This window comes from Hemitrygon akajei, chromosome 3 (genome assembly GCF_048418815.1).
Source record: "Hemitrygon akajei chromosome 3, sHemAka1.3, whole genome shotgun sequence".
NCBI lineage: Eukaryota > Metazoa > Chordata > Chondrichthyes > Myliobatiformes > Dasyatidae > Hemitrygon > Hemitrygon akajei.
Window position 1 is genome coordinate 209,640,084 of NC_133126.1, and position 26,353 is coordinate 209,666,436.

Genomic DNA, 26,353 nt, shown 5'->3' on the forward strand with positions numbered 1-26,353 from the left:
CCAGTTCGTTGCTCAACACACAATCCAGATTAGTTGACCAACCAGTAGGCTAAAAATCACGCGCTGCTTTAAAATTCAATATCGTATGCATTCTAGAAATTCTCCCTCTTGCGATCCAGCCTTCACCCTATTTTCCCAATCTACCTGTATACTTAAATCCCTCATGGTGATTGTAATATTGCCCCTTTGGTGTGCATTTTCTATCTCCATTTGTACTTGTAGTACACATCCCTGCTACTGCTGCTTAAGCTTAAACTCCCATCAGAGCTTTGCTTACATTTGCAATTCTTTGGCTCTACCCACTAAGGTTTACACCTTCTGTCATCTCTTTCTAGTGATTTACTTATTTTTGACAGCAGAACTTTAACAGCCCCTCTGCTACCTGCTTCTACATTCGATACAAAATGGATCCTTGGCTGTAAAGCTCCTCGCTATAATCTTCTTTCAACCACAATCCAGGTATGCCCACAATGCCGTACGTACCAAACTGTAAAGTGCTGCATGGCCGTCTTTTTCCATCTATTGCAAGCATTGAAATATAAGAATATAGCATATTATCATTATACAGATTTAATTGTTATTGTGCAGAAATAGAGACCTTTTTTTTAGTTTTCAGTTCCACAAGGTGCAGTTTAATCTGTGAAACGATTTGAGATGTTCTGCAATGTTAAAGGTTAAACACAACAGATTCTCACATACCGGAACGCACAGCAAATGCCGGAGGAACTCAACGTGCTTAGCAGCATCAAAGGATGGGAATACACATTCGACATTTCGAGCCAACACTCGACATCAGGATTGGTATCAGTTTAATCTGCTGCTTTTTCTTAAATGTTTGATTCCAAACGAATGAGTTTCCTCCAAGTGCTCCGATTTGCTCCCTCAGCCCAATTGCCTGTCGGTTCGGGTTAGTGAGAAGTGAGCATGAATTGGGGGCACCCTAAGTGTGGCAACGCTTACGGCTGCCCCCAGTGCAACCCCGTGAAGTTGATTTGACAGAAAACGAAGCATTTCTATGTATGTTTCGAAGTACATGTGAGAAATAAAGCTAATCTCTATAAAGCTAATCTTACAACAACATGATTTTATTTTTAAAAATATAGCTCTCTTTCAGTCTCTCAAAGCCGAATTTTCTCTGACAGACGAGTGAAAAAATGCACAAACAAATTGTTTTACCCCGAAGTCGGAATCAAGGACTCTCAGATGTTTGTGAACTGTGCTTTAATGTGCTGTGTAACATATGTTTTCTCTTCCAGATCAGCTACTCTGCTTCCTGTACCTGCCTAAGTGACAAAAGAGAGTTCCCAACGTTCTTCAGAACTGCTTCTAGTGATGCCTTTCAGATCAAATCCTTGGTCAGACTTGTACAGCGCTTCCAGTGGCTTTGGATCGGGATTGTCGCTGATAACGGTGAATATGGTCGATTCGCGATATTGTCGTTTATTCAAGAAGTTTCTAAGTTTGAGACATGCATCGCTTTTATTGAATTTATTTCTTCTGCAAGCACCAGATCTAAACTGATGCAAGTGACAGCGACGATGCAAAAGTCCTCTGCTAAAGTGGTAATTCTTTTCACTTTTGAAAGCGATGCAATGTCCTTGGTGAAGGAAATGCGTCTACAGAACGTTACTGACATTCAAATCATAGCGAGCGAGAGCTGGATAACATCAACCCATCTGTGGTCTGAGGAAAGCCGTGAAATACTTTCAGGAGCGATCGGGTTTGCGATCCGGAAACAGGAAATTCCTGGTCTGAGAGAATTTCTGGTCAAACTCCATCCGTCCTCGGCACCAGACCACCCATTTGTGGATGAACTGTGGCGGGATGTTTTTGGCTGCAGTCCAAAATTGTCAAATCAGATTCTGGACGGAAACGCGTCGTTGTCTCCAAACAAACTGTGCAACGGTTCAGAGAGTCTAGAGACGGTGGAAAATACATACGCTGACGTTTCACAGTTGAGAATCTCCTACAATGTGTATAAAGCTGTGTACGCTGTGGCGCATGCTCTTCATAATTTACAATCGTGTACAGACGGAAACGGACCCTTTGTGAACAAAACTTGTGGCCAAAAATCAAACATTTTACCCTGGCAGGTGAGCAACGAGTGGAATATTCCCGTCTGCCAAAAAGTAGTTTCCATAATAGTCAAGAAAATGTACGAAGCGGTAGCGTAGCGGTTAAGGAATGCTTTACATTCCGTTGGGGTTCAATTCAAGGATCAAAGATTAAGGATCAACTTTATTTGGTACTGGGCGGCACAAAAGCACAAGTTAGCGTAACGTTTTCCAACGCCAGTACCAGGGTATAAATCCCACCGCAGCCTGTAAGGAGTTTGTCCATTCTCCCCGTGACACGTGGGCTTCCTCCGGGTGCTCCAGTCTCCTCCCACTTTCATAAAGTCGGACTGGTAAGTAAGGGTTCATAAGTTGAGGGCAGTTTTTTGTCATGGGAACCATTGCGACACCAGGCGAGGTTCACCTGTGTTAATTGTGGAAAGGAAGTATGTGTGTGTGGCCGGTGTTCTATGCTCAGTGTCAGATTTGGGAAGTCCTAGAGTCTCCCAGCCTCCCGGAAGACCATATCTACAGCCGGCGTGTCGAGCTGCTGCTCCTAAGGGACCGCGTTAGTGTACTGGAGTTGCAGCTCGATGACCTTCGTCTGGTCAGGGAGAGTGAGGAGGTGATAGAAAGGAGTTATAGGCAGGAGGTCACACCGGAACCACGGGAGACAGACCAGTGGGTAATGGTCAGGAGAGGGAAGCGGAAGTGTCAGGTAGTAGAGAGTACCCCTGTGGCTGTCCCCCTTAACAATAAGTACGCCTGTTTGGGGACTGTTGGCCTGGACAGCCTACCTGGGGGAAGCAACAGTGGCCGTGTCTCGGGAACATAGTCCGGCGCTGTGGCTCAGAAGTGTACAGAAAAGAAGAGAAAGACAGCAGTGATAGGAGACTCTATAGTTAGGGTGCCAGACAGGCGATTCTGTGTCATAAGGTGGGCGCGGGGAGCGGACCCAAATGCAAGACACAGATACTGAAGGACTAGGAACTGGACTGGACTAGAGATAGGGACGGGACAGGGCACAGACTAGGATCTGGGACAGGAACTCAGATTTGGGCTATGGCTTTGGATAGGTAAGCGGGACCAGGACAAGGAACTGGGAACTAAAAGCCTGGGCTTGGACTCCGAGCCAGAGACTGGACAAGGACCCAGAACCTGGACCCCGGAACTAGGCGAGGACATGACGTGGCTACAGGACTGGACATGGCTTGGGTTCTTCGAGGCTTGGCTACCGGACTAGGCGAGGTTTGGGTTCTTTGAGGCTTCGCTGCAGGACTAGACATGGAACTCCTGCACAGGACAAGGCACAAGGATAAGACAAGAACCCAAAGCCTTGTCTCGATCTTAAAACACCTGAACAAGGAGCTTAGGTCTTGAGATAACAGGAACACGGGTCCTTGGTCTTGAGTGAACAGGAACAGAGGGTCTTAAGAGAGACAGGAACAGGGGTACATGGAACACAGAGCCGGGACCCCTCCTTATGAACAGGGCTTGGGGCCGGTGTTCTACACAGAGTCAGGAGTAGGACGTAGGGCCGGAACTCGTAGAGACAACACAAAGAAACGGTTCCCAACTTAAGGTAGCGGCAAACGGCAAGACCTACCTAGCGAAGGTGTGGACACAGAGACAGTTCCAAACAACGATAGACAATTTATTTTCTCGCTACAGCAAGGTTCCGGTCTTGCCCCAGCGGTAGAACACCACAATACAGGCGAGAACGCAGGCGATGTTGCAGGCAAAGCTTCGGCCAAAGGCTTCAGGAGGATGGTGAAGGGAACAGTCCAGCAAATGAAGCTGAACCGGGGAGCTATTTATGTAGCCAGCCCAAAATGATAATCAGGTGCCTCAATTAGAGCACAGAACAGGGGGAAACCGGAAAACCTGGAAACAGGAAAGATGGACCAGACCGTGAATCAGAATGCGGACCACCGACAGAACCATGACATTTTGGGGGAAGCAGGAAATAAATTCGGATGCTAGTTTGCTTCCCAGGTCTCAGCATCCGGGATGCTTCAGGTCGCGTTAACTATATCCTGCAGTGGGAGTGAGAATAGCCACAGGTCGTGGTATGTATTGGTACTAATGACATAGGCAGGAAAAGGGAAGAGGTCCTGAAAACAGACTACAGGGAGTTAGGAAGTTAGCTAGAAGCAGTACCGCAAAGGTAGTAATCTCGGGATTACAGCCTGTGCCACGTGACAGTAAATATCCGAATACAATGAGGTGGAGGATAATTGCGTGGCTGAGGGATTGGAGCAAGGGGCAGATATTCAGACTTCTGAATCACTGGGAACTCCTTTGGGGCAAATGTGACCGATACTATAAAGGATAGGTTGCATTTGAATCCTAGGGGGACCGATATCCTTGCGGGGAAATTTGCTGAGTCTACTACGGAGAGTTTGAACTAGAATTGTTGGGTGGTGGGCACCGGACTGAAGAGATTGGGGAAGAGCTGGTTGGCTCACAAATAAAGAAAGCTTAGAGACAGTGTGTGAAGGAGGATAGGCGGGTGACAGAGAAGGGGCGCACTCAGACCGACGGTTTGTAATGTGTTTATTTTAACACAAGGAATATTGTGAACAAAGTGGATGAGCTTAGAGCATGGAACAGTACTTGGAGCTGTGACGTGGTGGCCATTACAGAGAATTGGATAGCTCGGGGACAGGAATGGTTACTTCAAGTGATGGGTCTTAGATGTTTCAGAAAGGACAGGGAGGGAGGCAAAAGTTGTGGGGGCGTGGCACTGTTAATCAGAGATAGTGTCACGGCTGCACAAAAGGTGGACGTCATGGAGGGATTGTCTATGGAGTCTTTGTGGGTGGAGGTTAGGAACACAAAGTGGTCAAGAAGTCTACTGGGTGTTTTTTCATAAGCCGGCTAGTAGGCCTATAAAAAACACCCTGTAGTAACAGTGATATCGAGGAGCAGATACGGAAACAGATGCTGGAAAGGTGTAATAATAAGAGAGATATCATGGTGGGAGATTTTAATTTCCCAAATATCGATTGGCATCTCCCTAGAGCAAGGAGTTTAGATGGGGTGGAGGTTGTGAGCTGTGTTCTGGAAGGTTTCTTGACACAATATGTAGATAAGCCAACCACAATATGCAGAGCGGAGACTCTACTTGATCTGGTATTGAGTAATGAACCTGGTCGTCTGTCACATCTCTCAGTGGGAGAGCATTTTGCAGATATTGATCATAATTTTATTTCCTTTTGCAATAGCATTGGACCATTTGCAATAGCATTGAAAATAGGAACAGACAAGTTGGAAAGCGTTTAATTGGAGTAAGGGGAATTATCAGGTTATCAGACTGGAACTTGGAAGCTTAAATTGGGAACAGTTGTTCTCAGGGAAAGGTACGGAAGAAAAGTGGCAAATGTTCAGGGGATATTGTGTGGAGTTCTACAGAGGTACGTTCCAACGAGACGGGGAAGTTATGATAGGGTTCAAGAACCGTGATGTTCAAAGGCTGCAGAAAATCTAGTCAAGAAGAAAAGAAAAGCTTACGAAAGTTTCAGAGATCTAGTTAATGTTAGAGATCTAGACGATTATAAGACTAACAGGAAGGAGCTAAAGAAGGAAATTATGAGAGCCATCAGGAGCCATGAAAAGACGTAGCGGGCAGGATTAACTAAAACCTCAAGGCATTCTACAAGTATGTGAAGAGCAAGAAGAAAAGACGTGAACGAATAGGGCATATCAAGTGAGAAAGTGTGTATGGAACCGTTGGAAATAGTAGATGTAATGAATACTTAACTTCAGTATTCACTGTGGAAAACAGACTGGTGACTGTAGTGATGACTTGCAGCAGACTGAAAAGCTCGAGCATGTAATAAGAAAGAGGATATCCTGGAGTTTTGGAAAGCATCAAATTGGGTAAGTCGCTGGGACTGGATGAGGTGTACCCCAGGCTACTGTGGGAGGAGAGGAAGGATATTGCTGAAATTCTGGCAATGATCTTTGCAACATCAAGAGGGACGGGAAAGGTTCCGGAGGATTGGAGGGTTTCAGAAAAGGGAGTAGAGATAGCCCAGGAAATTATATACCAGTGACTCTTCCTGCAGTGGTTGGTAAGTTGATGGAGAAGATCCTGAAAGGTAGGATTTATGAACATTTGGAGAGGTATAATATGATTAGGAATAGTCAGCATGGCTTGGTCAAGGACAGGTCGTGCCTTACGACTCCAATTGAATTTTTTGTGGATGTGACTAAACACATTGATGAAGGAAGAGCAATAGATATAGAACATGGATTTCAGCAAAGCATTTGATAAGGTACCCCATGCAAGGCTTATTCAGAACGCAAGGAGCCATGGGATCCAAGGGGACATTGTTTTGTGGATCCAAAACTGGCTTGCCCACAGAAGGCAAAGAGTGTTTGTAGACGGGTCATGTTCTGCATGAAGGTCGGTGACCAGTAGTGTGCCCTAATGGGAGCCTTACTCTTCGTGATGTTTACAGACGACCCGCATGTGGAAGTGCAAAGTTGGGTTAGTAAGTTTGCTGAAGACACAATGGTTGGAAGGTTTGGGAATACTGTGGTGGGCTGTCAGAGGTTACAGCCGGACATTGAAAGGGTGCAAAACTGGGCTGAGAAGTGGCAGTTCAACCCAGATAAGTGTGAAGTGTTTCATTTTGGAAGGTCAAATATGATGGCAGAATATAGTATTAATGGTAAGACTCTTGGCTGTGTTGGAGGATCAGAGGGTTCATGGAGTCCGAGTCCATAGGACGCTCAAAGCAGCTGCGCAGTTTGACTCTGTGGTTAAGAAGGCATCCGGTTTGTTGTCCTTCACAATTCGTGGAATTGAGTTTAGGAGCCGAGAGGTAATGTTGCAGCTATATAGGACCCTGGTCAGACCCAACTTAAAGGACTGTGTTCAGTTCTGGTCAACCTACTGCAGGAAGAATGTCGAAACCATGGTAAGGGTGCAAGGGAAATTTACATGGATGATGCCTGGATTGGGGAGCATGCCTGATGAAAACAGGTTGAGTGATCTCGGCCTTTTGGTGCGACGGAGGATGAGAGGTGACCTGATAGAGGTGTATAGAATGATGAGAGGCATTGATCGTGTGGACAGTCAGAGGCTTTTTCCCAGGGCTGAAATGGCTGCCACAAGAGGGCACAGGTTTAGGATGCTGGGGAGCAGATACCGAGGAGATATCGGGGTAAGTTATTTTACGCAGAGATTGGTGAACGCGTGGAATGGGCTGCCGGCAACGGTGGTGGAGGCGGATACGATAGGGTCTTTTAAGAGACTTTGGATAGGTATATGAATCTTAGGAAAATAGAGGTCTATGGGTAACTAGAGTAATTTATACGGTAAAGACATGTTTGGCACAACTTTGTGGGCCGAACGGCGTGTATTGTACTGTAGGTTTTCGATGTTTCTTTGACACTTGAGGTTTTCTCCAGCACGTCCTCGGTCTGTGTTAGTCCTTGACGCAAACTACGCATTTCATTGTAGGTTTCGATGTTTCGATGTACTGTACGTGTGAAAAATGAATGTAATATTCATTGCTGTCTGTCAAGTACAGATGAGTACATTGTTTTAAACTTCAGTTAAAAGGATCCTAGTTTAATATAGTTCTTTAAATATTAAACCTTATTCAATGAGTAAACGGCTTAACTTAGTGAATGTTGTTGTATCTGCAGCTGTTGCACTATCTTCGGGAGGTCCGCTTCACCAATCAGTTCGGAGAACAAATACGCTTTGATGAGAATGGAGATCCCATCGCTTCCTATGACGTGATAAACTGGCAAGGACGAGTGGACGGTTCAGTGGAGTTGGTTAAAGTTGGATATTACGATGCTGCCCTGCCTCCAGGGAACGAATTTATCTTAGAGGAAAGTGAAATCGTTTGGCACGGATCTGGACACAATGTAAGGAACTCAAGTTTATTATTATTGACATAAGTTGAAAAGATTGTTCTGTTGCTTTTACAAATGTATTTTCTTTGCTCAAATGTGTGTATATAATACACCGTGTAAACCAAAAAATCAAAACACTTTGAGTTATTGTACATTGCAATGTTTAATAAAATATTAATATAAGATAAATATAATGTATATAAATATATATATACTCTGTGTATGTATATATAGATACAGATATACATATACATATGTATATCTTGTATTAATATTTTATCATCATTATACATTGCAAGAAGCTTTAAGAAGCTGTTCCCAAAATATTAAGTGTCCCATAGAATTCACTCCACATCATTTTGTTGAGGGTTGGAATTTTTAATCCTTTTCTCAAATGGAGGTTTATATAAGAAGAAACAATCCATTCACTCAGCACACCCGCCTGAATGCATAATCACAGGCGTTACTGCAGCTGCAGGAGACACAGATGAGGGTTTTCTCAGCAGCGTATCAGGGCTTAGACAGAAACTTCCTCACTACAATCCAAATCAGACTACGATCATCATCTGTTCTCTGTGCTGAAGTTCCAAAGAAAAACAAGTAAATGAAAACTATAAATCTCTGCCGCAATAAAACGGGCCCTTCAGCACATCTCATCCATGGTGACGAAGATACCGATGCTCCCGTCCTACGTACATCCGTGACGTTTCACAAGCTTTGAAAATGTCTTTAAGCTCCCTGACTTCCCCACTAAAGGTATAGTGAAGGACACTCTAAGGATCCTGTCTTTTTGTCGGCTACGTGGAACAGTCCATGTTCCAATCCTACACCAGAGTCGCTCACCAACTCTGCCTACGCTACATCGATGATTGCTTTCAGGCTGGTTCCTGCTTCAAGCTCAGCTCGTCAATTTAATCAAAATTGCCTCTAACTTTTACTCTGCCTCAAAATTTACTTAATTCATTACGGACACCTCTCTCCTCTTTCTCGATCTCTCTGTCTCAACTTCTGCAGGCAGTCTTATGGATGATATATTTTATAAATCCACTGACTCTAACAGATATCTAGTCTATTCCAGGCTTCATTCCTGCTGAAAATGCAATGTTGCCACTATGTACTTCTTCCTTCCCGCTGCCCAACCTTCTTAAACTGACTTCTCCCTTCTTTTCCACTCCTGGAGAGCGGACTCGGTCCGAAACGTCGTCTGTTCACGGACCATAGATGCCCAGTGAACTGTTAAGTTCCTCCAGCGTTATGTGTGTTGCTTTTAATTTCTAGCATTGGCAGATTTCCTCGTGCTTGTGATATTACTCGTACTATGAACTCTCTTCGAGGGATGTCTATCCTGAAGAAGTTTAAATCTTCCGTTTGACGGGAGTTCAATGAAACCGTCTCTCACTGTTCCCCCTCTGTGATCTCTGCTGCCCTCCGCCTCTTCGACCATGGTCTCATCCAGACCCGTTGCCACAGCCTTGCAAAGTTCCTGGGATTTGTCTCCACCGCCAGGTTGTACCATATGGCTTCCAAATCAGTTTTCAAACTTGTCGATTTGGAGCCTCTGAGGACCCCAGGTACTCACATTCAATTGACTGCTTCCCCCACTGCTGCTTCCTCCACATTCCAGAACACAGAACATAGAAATCTACAGCACATTATATGCCTTTCGGCCCACAATCTTGCCCTGACCATGCTACCTACTCTAGAAACTGCCTATAATTACCCTGTTGCATAACCCTCTATTTTTCAAAGCTCCATGTACCTATCTAAGAGTTTTAAAAAAGCACTATTGCATCCACTTCCCCCACCGTTGCCGGCAGTTCAATCCACGCACCCAACACTCTTGCCACGCGCCACCCTTTCCACCATGCGGAGAAATCTGGTGGGACTGTCGGAGTCGCTGCAGCAGATCCGGGATTCTCACTCCTCCAGACGCAATTGATCCCTCCAATACTTTATCGCTGCCGGATCCAAGATTTCGATCGCTGTTTCCTCGCCTTCTCCGCGTCAGCAAGGATCGGCAGATGGCTCATCTGCAGACTGCAGAGCCGTCGTCTTCAAAGCCGACGGCCCACTAGGGCCCCAGACTGCAATCCCTGCTACCTCAGAATTGAGCCTCGATTCAGTTGGATGCCCCTAGATTTCGAATTTCTCCGCATCACTTACCGTCCCCGATGTATCTGGACATCGTCAACACTGGTTCCAATGATCCTGAACGGATTCAAAACCGCAGTTCTACCGCCGGCAATGCGTGTTCCAAAGATCCCTTACACCTTCAAACTGCTAAAAACGCTATATCCAACTTTGTCAGCAGCCTGGACCTTCACTGACCGCACGTCCAGGCCGAGAACTAGTCGTTGTCACTGGAACCCCAGTCTCTAATTTCCCCTCACAAATCTGCAATCTCGTGTCTCTGAGGCCCCACCGTCGACTCTTTGTGTCCGTCGAGTTTCGATCTTCGTCCCACCATAGATTCCCTCAACACCCTCCACACATCTCCCCAGACCAACCTCCTCCACTCTTTGATCCCAACTCTCATCTGTGAAATTTGTGCGTTTGATTGCAGACTGCAATCAAGGGCCTTTTCTGTTGACCTGACAGTTTACTGTGGAAGTGCTATTTTATGTAAGAATGTTGCACCAAACCATACAGTAATGCCGAAAGAGCATAAGTTTAATGTGAGAGGGAAATGATTAAACCGGGAGCTAATGGGCATGTTTTTTTTTCATCCAGTAGGTAGTTAGTATATGAAACGAACTGCCAGAAGAAGTAATTGAGACAGAAATAGGACTTGTATGTTTCCACGACAAGCGGGCAGGGCAAAAAAATATCGTGGAGACTACCCACTCTTCTAGAGTTCCCTTTGGAAAGAGTGATGAGGCTATTAACATAAACAAACACAGCACTTTAAAACATTCTTCCCCTATACTATTAATCTGATCAAGCATTCTCGCTAGCCCTCCCATTCCCAACTCTCTATTGCAATGCGCTGCAAACAGTTTAAACCAAGTCTTATTATGCGTTGATATTTTAAATACATGATGGTATTTATGTATTTATGTACAGTTATTGCATATCGGTACCCTTAAAGATATATTTTACACAAAACTTGATTTCTTCTAACTTTTCAATTTGTTTTTTGATAGAACATAGAGGTCTACAGCATATTACAGGCCGTTCGGGCCACAATGTTTTGCTAACCATGTAACCTACTGTAGAATGTGCCGAGAATGACCCTGCAGCATAGCCTTCTATTTTTCTAAATTCCACGTACCTATCGAAGAGTTTCTTAAAAGCCCCTATTGTACTCGCCTCCACCACCGTCGGCAACATAGCATTCCACACACACACCACTCTCTGTGTGAAAAACGTACCCCTGACATACCCTCTCTACCTACTTCGAAGTACCTTAAAACTACGCCCCCTCGTGTACGCCATTTCAGCCTTGGTCCTAAGCCTCTGGCTATCCACATGATCAATACCTTTCATCATCTTATACACCTCTATCAAGTCACCTCTCATGTCCTGTGGATTCAAGAAGAAAAGGTAACCTATTCTCATAAGGCAAGCTCTCCAATCGACGCAACATCCTTGTAAATCTTTCTACAGAATCCACAACCTTCCTGTAAGTGACCCCACTCAAGTGAGATCTAACCAGGGTCTTGTAGTAGGCAGCTGTCTATCCCAGCGGATCATGTGTTTGAGCCTCTGATTGACTGTGTCCTCCCCAGGGCAAAAACCTTCGGGGGGAGGGTGAAGATGTGAAGAACTGTCTATTGTCCAGGCAGTGAGATATCCTTCTCCACATCACTGATTTAGCTGAGCCACAAGTGAAGGCCAAGAGTTGAACTTGACTGTGAGAGGCTGTTAGGAACGCACACCATTTTGAGCACTTTATCGTTCTGTTCTGTTGAACAAGGGAGCAACATTTGCAGACCTCCAGACCACCGGTACTTCTTCCATCCCTATTGATAATGCAAAGATCATCGCCAGAGGCTCAGCAATCTCCTCCCTCGCCTCTCACTGCAGCCTGTGGGTATATCTCGTCCAGTCTCGGTCTCTTCTCTAACTTAATGTTTCTCAAAATTCCCAACACATCTTCTTGCTTTCTATACGCTCAACTGTTTCAGTCCGCTGTACGACGTCCTCAGAGTTAGCAAGGTCCTTTTCCCTGGTTAATACTGAAGAAAAGTATTCATTAGGTGCCTACGCTACCTCCTCCGACTCCATGCACGTTTCCACTGTCGACCTGATTGGTCCTATTCTCACATGACTATCCTCTTGCTCTTCACAAATTTGCAGAATGCATGGGGATTATCGTTAATCCTACTCGCCAAGGCCTTCTCATGGCCCCCTTCCAGCTCTCCTAATTTAATTCCTATACTCCTTCCAGGCAACACTAATTTTCTAGAGCTTTGTCAGTACCTTGTTCCTTGAACCTTTCGTAAGTCTTCCTTTTTGGCATAACTTGATTTTGTACACCTTTTGAACACCGTCGGTTTTCTACCCTATATCTTTTATCTGACACACTGGGACATACCAGTGCAGAACGTCATGAGAATGATCCCTGAACATTTGCCACATTTTTGCCGTGCATTTCCAAGTTTATGCCTAATAGCAGCACGTTTCCCCATAGCCCAAATAAATAATACCCACATTGTCTGCACTTATCTCTCTCCAGCACTATGGTAAAGGAGATAGAGTTGTGATCACTACCTCCAAGATGCTCTCCCACCGAAAGGTCTGATACGTGACCAGGTACATTTCTCAAAACCAAATCAAGTACAACCACAACTACAGGCAAAGCTATGCTGACTATCCCTACTCACATTATGTCTCTCCAAATCACGTAAATCCTGCCTGTCAGAACCTTCACCAACAGCTTACCTGCCACTGAAGTAAAACAGACCGGTCTATAATTTCCTGGGTTATCCCTACTCACTTTCTTGAAAAAGGGAACAATATTTTCAACCCTCCAATCCTCTGGTACTTCTCCAGTCCCTATTGATGATGCAAAGATCATTGCCAGAAGCTCAGCAATCTCCTATTTCGCCTCCCACAGTAGCCTGGGGTATATCTCCTCCAGTCCCGGCGAATTATCGAATTTAATTTTTCGCAAAAGCTCTAGTACATCCTCTTACTTAACGTCTATACACTCAAACGTTTCAGTCCGCTGTACGTCATCCCTACAGTTACCAAGGTCCTTTTCCCTGGAGAATACTGAAGCAAAGTATTTATTAAATACCTGCACTACCTCCTCCGTCTCCATGCACGTATTTCCACTATCGCACCTGATAGGTCCTATTCTCACATAGCTATCCTCTTGCTCTCACATACTTGTAGAATTCCTTGGGGTTCCATAATCCTGCACGCCAAGACCTTCTCATGGCCCCTTCTAGCTCTCCTAATGTCAGTCCTCTACTCCTTGAAGGCAAACCTATAATTTTCTAGAGCTCTGTCGGTACCTAGTTTCTTGATCCTTTTGTAAATTTATCTTTTCGTCTTAACTTGATTCTCTACATCCTTTGTACACCATGGTTCTTTTACCCTACCATCCTTTCCCTGCCTCAATGGAACATATCAATGCAGAACGCCATGCAAATTTCCCTTGAACATTTGCCACATTTCTGCCGTTCATTTTTTTGAGAATATCTGCTCCCAATTTATGTTCTCAAGTCCCTACCTAATAGCATCATATTTCCCCCTAGCCCATTAAATGATTTCCCAAATTGTTTGCCCCTAACTCTCTCCAGCGCTATGGTAAAGGAGATGGAGTTGTGATCACGACCTCCAACGCGCTCTCGCACCGACAGATCTGACACGTGATCAGGTTGATTTCTCAATACCATATCAAGTACAGACTCAAGTAAAGAATAAGCACAATGCTGTTGCCTATTGCGCCAACACAAAACAAAAAAATCCTCATACATATGAATACATATGGCGAAAATATTTTCTTTTTATTTCAAGATTCAGTACATTGAGGCCCTTTCGGCCTAACGAGTCCGCGGCACCCAATTGGACACAGCTGTCCAATTAACATGCTAACCTGTATGCCTTTGGAATGTGGGAGGAAACCGGAGCACCCGGAGGAAAACCACACAGACACGGGATGAACAAACTCCTTACAGACAGCGGCGGGAACATAACCCGGGTCACCTACGCTTTAAAGCTTGACGCAGATCAGTATCCTATTACCGCACCTCTACCTGACAAAGTTAATCTTCAATCCTCGAAAGGAAAACTCACAAAAAAGTGACATGTCCTGCAATTGCGCAATAAGTGTGTCGTTTAGTATACAATGTTCTGTCTCCACAGGTTCCAGTATCTGTCTGCAGTGAACCGTGCGCTAAAGGTACAAGAAAGGGAGCTCGACAAGGTCAGCCCGTCTGCTGCTTCGATTGCTTACCCTGTTCTGACGGAGAGATTAGCAATCAAACAGGTAAAGTACACTGATCGAATTAGGGACGATTGTATGCCCAGAATTTTCGGATAACTTCCTTCCCACTGTAGATCTTCACATTGTATTTTCCATCCATAGATTCCACAGAATGTATCAAGTGTCCTGTGGATTACTGGTCGAATGATCGAAGAGACCGTTGTGTTCCCAAACAGATCGAGTTCCTCTCTTTTCGCGACAGCATGGGGGTAATACTCGCGGCCATGTCCCTGTTTGGGGCTTGCATCACGGGAGCTGTCGCGGCTGTGTTCCTATATTTCATAAACACGCCCATTGTTAGGGCCAACAATTCGGAACTGAGTTTCCTTCTGTTGGTCTCGTTAATTCTCTGCTTCCTGTGTTCCATTGCGTTTATTGGGCAGCCGTCACCGTGGTCGTGCGCAGTGCGTCACACTGCCTTCGGGATTAGCTTCGTGCTGTGCATTTCCTGTATTCTCAGCAAAACCTTGGTCGTCCTGATGGCCTTCAAATCCACCTTGCCGTCGAGCAATGTGATGAAATGGTTCGGGCCTACACAGCAAAGATCCATTATCCTTCTCTCCACATTGATTCAAGTTATTGTGTGTGTGATCTGGCTACTAACTTCCCCTCCATTCCCGTCGAAAAACACCAAATACCAAAGTTCAAAGATTATTCTAGAATGTGCTGTGGGTTCCACTGTTGCTTTCTGCTGCGTCTTCGGCTACATCGGACTACTAGCGTGCATATGTTTGATCTTAGCCTTCTTGGGCAGAGCATTACCGGACAAGTTTAACGAGGCTAAGTTTATAACGTTCAGCATGCTCATCTTTTTTGCAGTGTGGATAACATTCATTCCAGCCTATGTAAGCACTCCCGGGAAGTACACGGTCGCTGTGGAAATCTTTGCAATTTTAGCATCAAGCTTTGGATTGTTAAGTTGCATCTTTGTTCCAAAATGTTACATTATTTTAATCAAACCGGAAGAGAACACGAAGAAACAGTTGATGGGTAGAGCAGAGAGATTATAGAATAATATGCATCGACGAAACGCACGAAGTGTTTTGCCCTTTTTATCCTTCATGTGTCCTTCGTGTGTTTTTAAAGATTTAATTCTACATGTAGCGTATTATATGCAGCTTTATAACACTGCGGTTCAATCACATTTGGTCCATTTTGCACATATAACACATATAATTGCGTTGTCGGAAAAACATCGTCACAAACTAATGAAGTTAATAATACTCTAGCTCTCGTCTGTGAGTGTCAAGGCTTGTGGATTTATCGTGTATGGAATCTTTCCTGGGCCCACATTACTGGAAGTACAAAACCACTGCAGTTTTGAGTAGACTGTTGATAGGGACTGCACATAGACAGTAGGGGTGTGGAGAGCTGTCTCTCGGGTTCATAACGATGCAGCCAGTCAGATCAGATGGGCTAAGAGGCCGGTTTCTGGCTGTAGTGTTCTATGACACTACTCGTTCTTTCCATCTAACATCCTTGTAGACCTTAACCGTGCCCTCTCTTGCTTAATCTTATCTTCTTAAAGGAAACGTCGAAATGAAGATTTTTAACATGAATGTACATTTATATAGTGAAGTGTGTTGAATATTTCACTCGCAACCATTACCATTGATCAGACGTGTATCGTGTCTTTATCAGAACATACAAAACACAACAATACAACACAGTAACAGCCCTTCATCCCACAATATTGTGCCAAATAAACTAATTTAATACACAACTCAACTAATCATTTCTGCATACACAATGGAGCTGCACGGCCGCGTCGCAGTTGACGCATCACTCACACACCTGCGATCACTGATTGGGGTTCAATTCCTGCCACTCTGTGAAAGGAGTTGGCACCTTGTCCCCATAACTGTATGTCTTTCCTCCCACATTCCCAAGTTGTACAGGTTAAGGGTAAGTTAGTTGTTGGCATGCAATATTGGCACCGCGACCATTGTGACTTCTGCAGTTTTGGGTTTTTTTTGTAACACAGTCTACGCTGATTACATTTACCACAAATAGCACATTTCACTGTATTTTTCAATCGACGTATGATAAACAGAATTATATTTTTTCTTTAACATTCATACCATTCCATCTCTTGCATCTATCTATCTATCTATCTATCTATCTATCTATCTATCTATCTATCTATCTATCTATCTATCTACCTATCTATCTATCAAATTGATGACCCTATCTAACAGACTCTCTAAAGCTTCTGTCGTGGTTTGCAACATCACTTCCCAGGGAAGAGGATTCCACACACCCGTCACTGTCTGTAAAAAAAAACTTGCCCTGCACATCTCCACAGAACTTTCCCTTTCTTACTTTAAATGGTCGTCCTCCGGTACTGGAAATTTCAACCTGGGGAAGTGATACTAGCCGCTACTCTGTGCCTCACATTGACCTTTAAAACCGAAAGAGATCTTTTCGCAGTCCCATAATTACAGCGAACACACCTTTATCCAATCCTTCCACGTATGCATGCCCTTAACTTCAAACACTATCCCGGTAAACGTTATGTGCACCACAGACACAACCTCCTTCGTTAAGTGAGGTGACCGCAACAGAATACAATACTCTATATCGAAGCAAGAGGCTGAGAGGGAAGGACTGAAGGCATCTCGGAGAGAAGTCACTTTTTCTGCACGGGTAAAAAAGGCTAGACTGCACAGGCGCGTGACGTAGAAAGGCAAAGGTTTAAAAAAGAGAGGAATTTTTCAACGGACTTTTTAAATCGAAGCAAGAGGCTAAGATTGAAGGCGTAAAGCCATCTCGGTGAGAAGTCATTTTTTCACTCCTCCGGGAAAAGATGCTAGACTGCGCAGGCGCGTGACGTAAGCGCCAAAGGTTTAAAAAAAAGACGTCCATTTACAGCGGCAATCCGCATAGTGGCCATCGTCAGAGTGGGACGGCTTTGGCTCAACAGGCTTCGGCGTGAACGAGCAGAGTCGAGGGTTGGTTCCAGCAAGTTTTCTTTTGTTTGTTTAGAGTACAGAGAATTCCAGGCAGCATGTTAGAATGCTCCTCTTGCAGGATGTGGGGAGTCAGAGAGACCTCTGCTCTCCCTGACACGACACCTGCAAGAAGTGCATCCAGCTGCAGATCCTAACAATCCGCGTTAAGGAACTGGAGCAGGAGCTGAATGACCTCCGGATCATTAGGGAGAATGAGCAGTTTATAGATAGTAGTTTCAGGGAGGTAGTTACGACAAAGGAGCAGCGCACAGGTAATTAGGTTACCGTCAGGCGAGGGAAAGTGAAAGTGCAGGCAGAGCAAGGCTGCCCTGTGACTATTGCCCTCAACAACAAGTATACCGATTTGGATACTGTCATGCGGGATGACTTAACTGAGGCAAGCTGCGTCAGCCGGATCTCTGGCACTGAGTCTGGTTCTGCAGAGCAGAAGGGAGGGGGGAAGAAGAGGAGAACAGTAGTGGTAGTGGACTCGATAGTTAGAGGTACAGACAGGAGGTTCTGTGGTCATGACAGAGACTCCCGGATGTTTTATTGCCTCCTGGATGCCAGGATCAGGGATGTCTCTGATCGCGTGCACAGCATTCTGAAATGGGAGGGTGAGCAGCCAGATGTCATGGTACGCAGCGGTACCAATGACGTAGAAAGAGAGAGTGAGGAGGTCCTGAAGAGTGAGTATGGAGAGCTTGGTAGGAAATTAAAAAGCAGGACCTCGGGGATAGTAATCTCAGGATTACTACCTATGCCACGTGCCAGGGAGAGTAAGAATGGGATGCTCTGGAAGATAGTCACGTGGCTGAGGAACTGGTGTAGGGGGCAGGGTTCCATTTCAGGACCATTGGAACCTCCTCTAGGGCAGGTAGGAACTGTACAATAGAGACGAGTTACACATGAACTACAAGGGAACCACCATCCTTGCAGGGAGGTTTGGTGGGAGGGTGGTTTAAACTAGATCTGCAGGGGGGTGAGAATAAGCGTGCCAGAGTTGATGGTGGAGCGGGGGTGTAAATAAATGATTTTAAAGGTTCCTGCAAAGTCACAAATAGAATGGCTGTGTGTGGTAGTAATAATCTTCTGAGGTGTGTCTATTTCAATGCGAGGTGCATTGAGGAGAAGTCTGACGAGATGAGGGCATGGTTTGGCACGTGAAATATGATATTGTAGCCATTAGTGAAACTTGTATACCGAGGCCATATGGGTGGAGCTGAGAAACAGGAAAGGTGCGACCACATTAATGGGGTTGTATTATAGACCACCGAATAGTCAGCGAGAACTAGAGGAGCAAATCTGCAGAGAGATAGCAGACAACTACAGGAAACATAAAGTTGTGATAGTAGGGCGTTTTAAATTTCCACATATAGATTGGGACTCCCATACTGTTAAAGGTCTATAAAAGTTAGAGTTCGTAAAATGTGTTCAGGAAAGTTTTCGAAATCAATATATAGTGGTACTGGTAGAGAGGATGCAATGTTATATCTCCTATCAAGAAATGAGTTAGGACAGGTGTCGGAAGTGTCTGTAGGGGAACACTTTAGTTCCAGTGATCATAACACCATTAGTTTCAACTTGGTCATGGACAAAGATAGATCTGGTCCTCGGATTGAGGTTCTAAACTGGAAAACGGCCAAATCTGAAGAAATCAGAAAGGATCTAAAAAGCGTGGTTTGAGACAGGTTGTTCTCTGGCAAGGACGTGATTGGTAGGTGGGAGGCCTTCAAAGGAGAAATTTTGAGAGTGCAGAGTTTGTACTTTTCTGTCAGGATTAAAGGCAAGGTGAATAAGAATAAGAAAGCTTGGTTTTCTAGGGATATTGTAGCTCTGGTAGAGAAGAAGTGAGAGATGTATGACATGTATGGGGAAATGGGTAAATCAGATGTTTGAGGACTATAGTAAATGCGAAAAATACTTAAGAAAGAAAGCAGGAGGGCTAAAAGACATGGGATTGTTTTGGGAGTCAAGGTGAGGGTAATCCAAAGAGCTTCTGCAGGTGTATCAAGAGCAAAAGGATAGTAAGTGATAAAATTGGTCCTCTTGCAGATCAGAATGGTCGGCTACGTATGGAACCAAAAGAAATGGGGGAGATCTTAAATGGGCCTCTATTCTGTGCCTCTGTTCTCTGATCTTAGACTCTCGCACTATATGACACATCCTCTCCATATCCAGTCTATCAAAGTCTCTCAACATTCAAAAGGTTTCAATGAGGTCCCCCCTTGTTCTTGTCATTTCTCAGCGAATACAGGACCAGAGGCACCAAAAGCGCATCATGTGACAACCCACGTCATACTGGAATCACTCTCGTGAACCTCCTTTGAACACTCTCCAATTTCCTTTCTAAGAAAATCGTCCCAAACCTGCTTACGATTCTCTAGGAGAAGCCCCGACAGTGCTTTATAAATTCCCAACATTTCTTCCTGGCTTTTATGGTAGAAGACCATAGACTATAAGATACAGGAGAAGAATTAGGCTATCCGGCCCTTCGAGTCTGCTACGCCATTCAACAAAGGTTGATCTTTTTTTTCTATTTCCTCCGCAACCCCAGCTCCTGGCCTTCTCCCCGTAACCTTTGATGCCATGTTCAATCAAGAACCTATAAATCTCTGCCTTAAAAGCACCCAGCGATCTGGCCTTCGCAGCTGCATGTGGCAACTAATTCCTAAAATTCACCACCCTTTGGCTAAAGATATATCTCCACATCTTTGTTTTGAAAGGGTATCCCCTCTATCCCGAGGCTATGGCATTTTGTCCTAGACTCTCCCAATATGGGAAAAATCCTTTTCACATCTACTCTGAAAGGTTTCAATGAGATCAGCCATCATCCTTCGGAATTCCAGCGAGTATAGACCCAGAGCCATCAAACGTTACCCGTAAGACAGCCGTTTCATTCCTGGTATCATGATTATCCTTGTGGACCTCTTCCAGACCCTCTCCAATGCCAGCACATCCTTTCTAAGATGACGGGCCTAAAAATGCTCATAATACACAAGATGAGGCCTCGCCAGTGTCTTATAAAGCCTCAGCATTACATCCATGTACTTGTAATCTAGTTCTCTTGAAATAAATGTATTTCCTTCCTCACCACCCACTCTGCAAGTTAACCTTCATGGTGTTCTGCACAACGACACTCAAGTCCCTCCTGCATCTCAGATTCTTCGATTTTCAACCCGGTTAGAAAATAGTCCGCACATTTACTTCTGCTAGCAAAGTGCATGGCCATGCATTTTCCAACATTGCATTTCATTTACTAATTTCATGCCCAGTCTCCTAATCTCCATCCTTCTGCATCGTTCTGCGTTCTACTTGTTTCCTCGGCACTACCTGCCCATCCACCAATCCTCGTATCAAAGCCATCTATTCCATCATCTAAAACACTTATCTACAGAATAGTGTGAAGTGGTCCCAACACCGCCCCCTGCAGAACACCACAATTCACTGGCAGAAAACCAAAAAAAGGATCCTTCTGTTCCCACTCGCTGACTTCTACCAATCAGCCAATGCTCTATCCATGTTAGAAAATTTCCTGTAACACCATGGGCTCTTAACTTCTGAAGCTGCCTCATGTGTGGCCCCTCGTCAAAGGCCTTCGGAAGGCGCCCATTTCATCCCTTTTATCTCACCTGCTTGTAATCTCCTCAAAGAATTCCAACAGTTTCGTTAGGCAGGATTTTCCCTGAAAGAAACTATGCTGAAGTTGTACTATCTTGCCCTGTATCACCACTCCATCACCTCGTCCTTAACCATTGTCTCTAACCTCCTTCCCGACCACTGAGGTCAGGCGAACTTGTCTATAATTTCCCTTCTGCTGCCTTTCTCCTTTCTTAAAGAGTGGAGTATCTTTTGTAGTTTTACATTCCTCTGGCACCATGCCAGACCACCGATTTTTGGTATATTCCAGTCCTCTTCCTCGCCATTGACTCAATCTGCAAATTAACCGATAGAGAGTCCTGCACAAGGAATCTCAAAACCCTTAGCACCTCAGTCTTTTCATTTGTATTTTCTCTCCATTAGCGAAGGCGAAAAAAACTGTTGTATTTGAAATTGCTAGTTGGTTGGAACTCAAAGGTATTTCGAGCTCTACATCAAAGGCTCTAATACAGAGAACAGTCGCATCACACTGTGTAGATTCGGGTGATTTTGATGAATCGGTTTTAGATTCGTTTCCAATAAGTACTCTAGAGATACAGTTACAAATTGAACAAATGAAGTGGGAACAAAGTAAAGCAGACTTGGAGCGTTGTAGGTTCGAAACAGAAAATAAAAAAAGGGAATTTGAATTGGCCATAACCGAATTAAGGTCTGCGAATCAGTCTCCTGGTTCTAGGAAAACGTTTGTTGTTAGTCAATTAATTTGGTCCCTCTATTTAGTGAAACAGAAGTAGAAAAATATTTTCACATTTTGAAACTATTGCTCTGATTTCAGAGTGGCTAAAAGAGAAATGGTCAATGTTGTTACAGAGTGTTATTAAAGGCAAAGCACAAAAGGTTTATACAGATTTAACTGCTGAGCAAGCTCTTGATTATGATATTGTGAAGCATCAGATATTGAAGGCACATGAGTTGGTTCCAGAAGCTTACAGAGAAAGATTTAGAAATTTGAAGAAATCTGTGGAGAAAACGTATGTGGAATTTGCCTATGATAAAGCTATGTGTTTTGGGAGATGGGTTTCCTCTAAAAATGTAAATGGGGACTATAATAAATTGAAAGAGCTGATTTTAATGGAGGAGTTTAAAAGGAGTATTCCTGATGAAGTAAAGACATACTTAAATGAGAGAAACACGGAAACACAGGACTCTACTAAATTAGCTGATGAGTATGCTTTAATTCATAAAGATAAATTTTCTCAAGGTAGAACTTTTAAAAGGAAAAATAACATAGTGAATCAAGGTAAATCAGTAATTAAATCGAAGGTTAGTGTGAAGGGTAAAGAGGAAGGAAAACCTGTGAAGGAAAGACAATTTTGTCAGATTTGTAAATATTGTATGACACCTGGTCACGTAATAGCTAACTGTTTCCGATTGAAAAAGAAAGAAAAGGAAGCAGTCCCAGATGCTTGTGTGCAACATACTGAAACACATGTAAATCCACAGATTTTAATAAACGCAAATGAGGTTTTCTTAGTCTGACCAAGTTAAAAGTGGTTATGATCATTTTATAACTGAAGGATTTGTATCCTTTAAAGAAGGATCTACTCTGGTGCCAATAAAAATCCTTAGGGATACTGGAGCTTCTCAGTCACTGATGTTAGACAGTGTGTTAAAGTTTAATGAAGAGTCTGATACTGGTGAGATAAATTTTATACAAGGTGTTGGGAGAGCCCTTATGCCTGTACATCTGCATAAAGTGAATTTAAAGTCAGGGTTAGTTATGGGACTTGTTGAAGTAGGATTACAGCCTAGCTTACCTGTGAAGGATATTACTTTATTGTTAGGTAATGACTTGGCAGGTGGACAAGTTTTTCCTGAATAGCATTTGACAATAAAGTTAGAAGAACCACAGTTGGATTCTAACACAGATTATTTCTGTGTGATAACGCGAGCTATGGCTATAAAGATTGATGCGCAGGATGAGTTTGTGACCCATGATTGTTCAACTCTGGATTCGAGTTTTGAGGATGTGTCAGAAACTTTCTAACCTTCATTGTTTGAACAAGATTCTTGGAGTAAGTCTGACCATGAAGATTTGTCTCTGTCTCGAAAGGAGACGATATCAGAGTAGAGACCCTGAGATTATAAAATTAAAAGAACAAGCTCTTCCAGATAGGGAAATTGAGAAGGCGCCAGTAGGATATTATTTTGAAAAAGGAGTGTTGATGAGGAAGTGGAGATCGCCTACAATTCCTGCAAGTGATGAATGGAATATTGTTTACCAGGTAGTTATTCCTAAAGTTTATCGAAATGAGATTTTAACTTTAGCTAATAGAGTGCCCTTAGGTGGAAAGCAAGGAGTAAGGAAAACTCTGGATAATATTTTAAAACATTTTTACTGGCCTAAAGCTATACAAAGCTTGTAGCTTAGCTAGGGAAAATTTTAAATTGACTGAGTAGAAAATGAAAAACTTGTACGATAAAGAAGCTAGGATGAGGACGTTTAAACCTGGAGATAAGGTGCTGGTTCTTTTCCCAGTGCAAACGAATCCTTTACAAGCTAAATTTCATGGCCCTTATGAAATGGTGTCTAAAATCAATGATGTGGATTACGTAATAAAAACTCCAGATCGTAGAAGGCCAACACAACTTTGCCATATAAATATGATAAAGTCATATTATGAGAAACAGTCTGCTACTATGACAGTTGTGGTCAATAATAATGAATCTGATCTCACAAGGGACATAATGGATAATTCATCTGAAACTCATTCTAAACCCAACATTGTTTCTGCCAGGTTACCAAACTCAACCGTTCTGGAAAATATTGATGAGAAATCAGCACATTTACAACCAGAGCAGAAACAGCAGGTGAAACAATTAATTTTTAAATATAAGGATTTGTTTCCAGATTTTCCTGGTATAACTACCATAGCTTCACATGACGTAGATGTTGGAGATGCCAAACCCATTAAACAACATCACATATAGGATGAATATGGAAAAATGTGTACTTGCTGAGGAAGAAATTAAATATATGCTATCGAATTATATTATTCGACCTTCTAACTCAAATTGGAGTTCAACTTGTGTTATGGTGCCGAAACCAGACTGTAGTATTAGGTTTTGTATCGACTATAGGAAGGTGAATGCTGGAACGAAAACAGATGCATATCCAATTCCTAGAGTAGATGATTGTGTAGATAAAGTGGAAAAAACAAATTTCCTTACAAAGATTGATTTATTGAAAGGGTATTGGTGTGTTCCATTAACGGATAGAGGTAGAGAGATTTCTACATTTGTAACTCCATCTGGATTATATGAATATAATGTTCATCCATTTGGGATGAAGAATGCCTCAGGTACTTTCCAGAGGATGATTAACACTGTGATTCAGGGATTGAAAGATATAGATGCTTATATTGACGATTTAGTGACAGGAAATGATACTTGGGAAGTACACATTATTGCGGTTGAGAAATTATTTGAAAGGCTTTCCAAAGCTAACTTAACTATTAACTTAGCTGAAAGTGAATTCGGACATCCCACTGTGACTTTTCTTGGTTATGTTGTGGGTCAAGGTAAGGTAGCTCCTGTTCAGGCAAAAGTTCGGGCAATTTTAGAAATTCCCACTCCAACTGGGAAAAAAAACTCTCAGAAGATTTCTGGTTATGGTAGGATATTATCGAAAATTCTGTAAGGATTTTGCTAATGTGGCCCTTCCAGTAACTAACCTCTTGAAGAAGAATGAAAAGTTTGTGTGGACAGTGCCTTGTCAAGAAGCATTTGAGAAATTGAAAACTATGATATGTCAACAACCTGTGCTCAAGGTATCTGACTTTGAAAAACCTTTTTCATTAGCTGTAGATGCTAGCGATGAGGCTGCAGGAGCAGTGTTATTGCAAAGAAATGAGGGTGATGAGGTTGATCATCCAGTAGCTTACTTTTCTAAGAAATTTAATGAGCATCAAAGAAGATATCCGACTCGATATTCGATAACGAATTGGTATCTCTTGTTTTAGCCTTAGACCATTTCGACGTATATGTTGGTGCAACTCAAAAACCACTTATCATTTACACTGATCAATATCCGTTAGTGTTTCTGAGTAAGATGAAAAACAAAAACAGAAGGCTATTAAATTGGGATTTAATGTTACAAGAGGTTAATATGTTGATAACTCATATTAAAGGTAAAGATAATGTTATTGCTGATTGTCTATCTCGATGTTGAATGTACAATGTAATTTTATTTATGGAGTGATGTTTTAACATTTGTAACACTCCTGTGTAATAATTTGTAAGTTGGTGTGTGATAATACTATGTATACTGTGTATGTTGTAAATTTTATACATTTGTGTTTTTTTTTGTAAATAGTTAATTGTTAAAATTTTGTTCTTGACAGACCAATTTTTTTTGGAAGTAGGTGTAACATTCCCGTGGGTATCTTGTACCTGTCACGAGACCGTGATGTAATTGAAGCTATGCTGGAGATGAGGTAATGGTCTTGTGATGGGGAGTGACGTCATTTTCCCCGCCAGTGAGAGGTCATGTGATAGTTTTGTTCCAACCGGATATAAATGGAGAATCCCAATCTGTGACGTAGGCAGTTCGTGGCTGAATTCGCCACTGACTCTATGTTGCTGCGTACTCCGATATTATGACGCTGTTTTGTTCAAAAGTGGAGTTTTACTTTCTGTTTTAAGTATCAAAGGTTATTGCCGGCAGTTTCGCTATAATACTGCCAGTTTGGTCAGTGGAGAGTGAAGATTTTAAAGGAGTTCGGAAATCCCGAAGGATTGGAAAAGTTAATGGAGGATGAGAGCTGACCTGATAGAGGTGTGTAAGATGATGACAGCGATAGATCGAGTCAAAGGCTTTTTGCCAGGGTTGAAGTGGCTAGCAAGAAAGGGCACAGTTTTAAGGTGCGTGGAAGCAGGTACAGAGGAGAGGTCAGGGATAAGTTTTTTTTTATGCAGAGAATGGTGAGTGCGTGGAATGGGCTGCTGGCGACTGTGGTCGAGGCGGATACGTTAGGGTATTTTGAGAGACTTCTGGGTAGGAACATAGAGCTTAGAAAAATAGAGTGTTGTGGGTAACCCTGGGTAATTTCTAAGGTAAGGACAAGTTCAGCCCAGCTTTATGAGCTTTCTGAAGGGTCTGTATTGTGCTATAGGTTTTCTATTTTTCTATATTCCTAAATATTTTAGAAACTTGTCCCTCCAATTGTCAAACCCTTTGTGCTTATTTTGACCTCTCCTTTTCCCATTTTACTATCGTAACGTCGTGAGTGGTTCAGATCGAAACTAAGGGCCCAGACATTTTTTTCTAGAGCACCCCGGGACCTCAAAATATTTTGACCAAAAAAAGACCAAAGTAACATGCCTGAACGACTGGCGTCTTGTCTCAAATGCTTTGACAGGCTGGTCAAGGATTA

The 26,353-nt window shown here is 43.2% G+C and overlaps 1 protein-coding gene across 1 annotated transcript in view; it reads left to right on the forward strand.

Moving 5' to 3' along the window:
- The window catches only part of LOC140724683 (extracellular calcium-sensing receptor-like), a 42,614-nt gene extending 27,237 nt beyond the window's left edge, over positions 1–15,377 (forward strand). The window contains exons 5-8 of the mRNA XM_073039108.1: positions 1,257–2,093; positions 7,716–7,943; positions 14,247–14,370; positions 14,470–15,377. Coding sequence (XP_072895209.1) covers positions 1,257–2,093; positions 7,716–7,943; positions 14,247–14,370; positions 14,470–15,377 — 2,097 coding nt within the window. The remainder of the gene's footprint in view (positions 1–1,256; positions 2,094–7,715; positions 7,944–14,246; positions 14,371–14,469) is intronic.
- Positions 15,378–26,353: the final 10,976 nt, after the last annotated feature.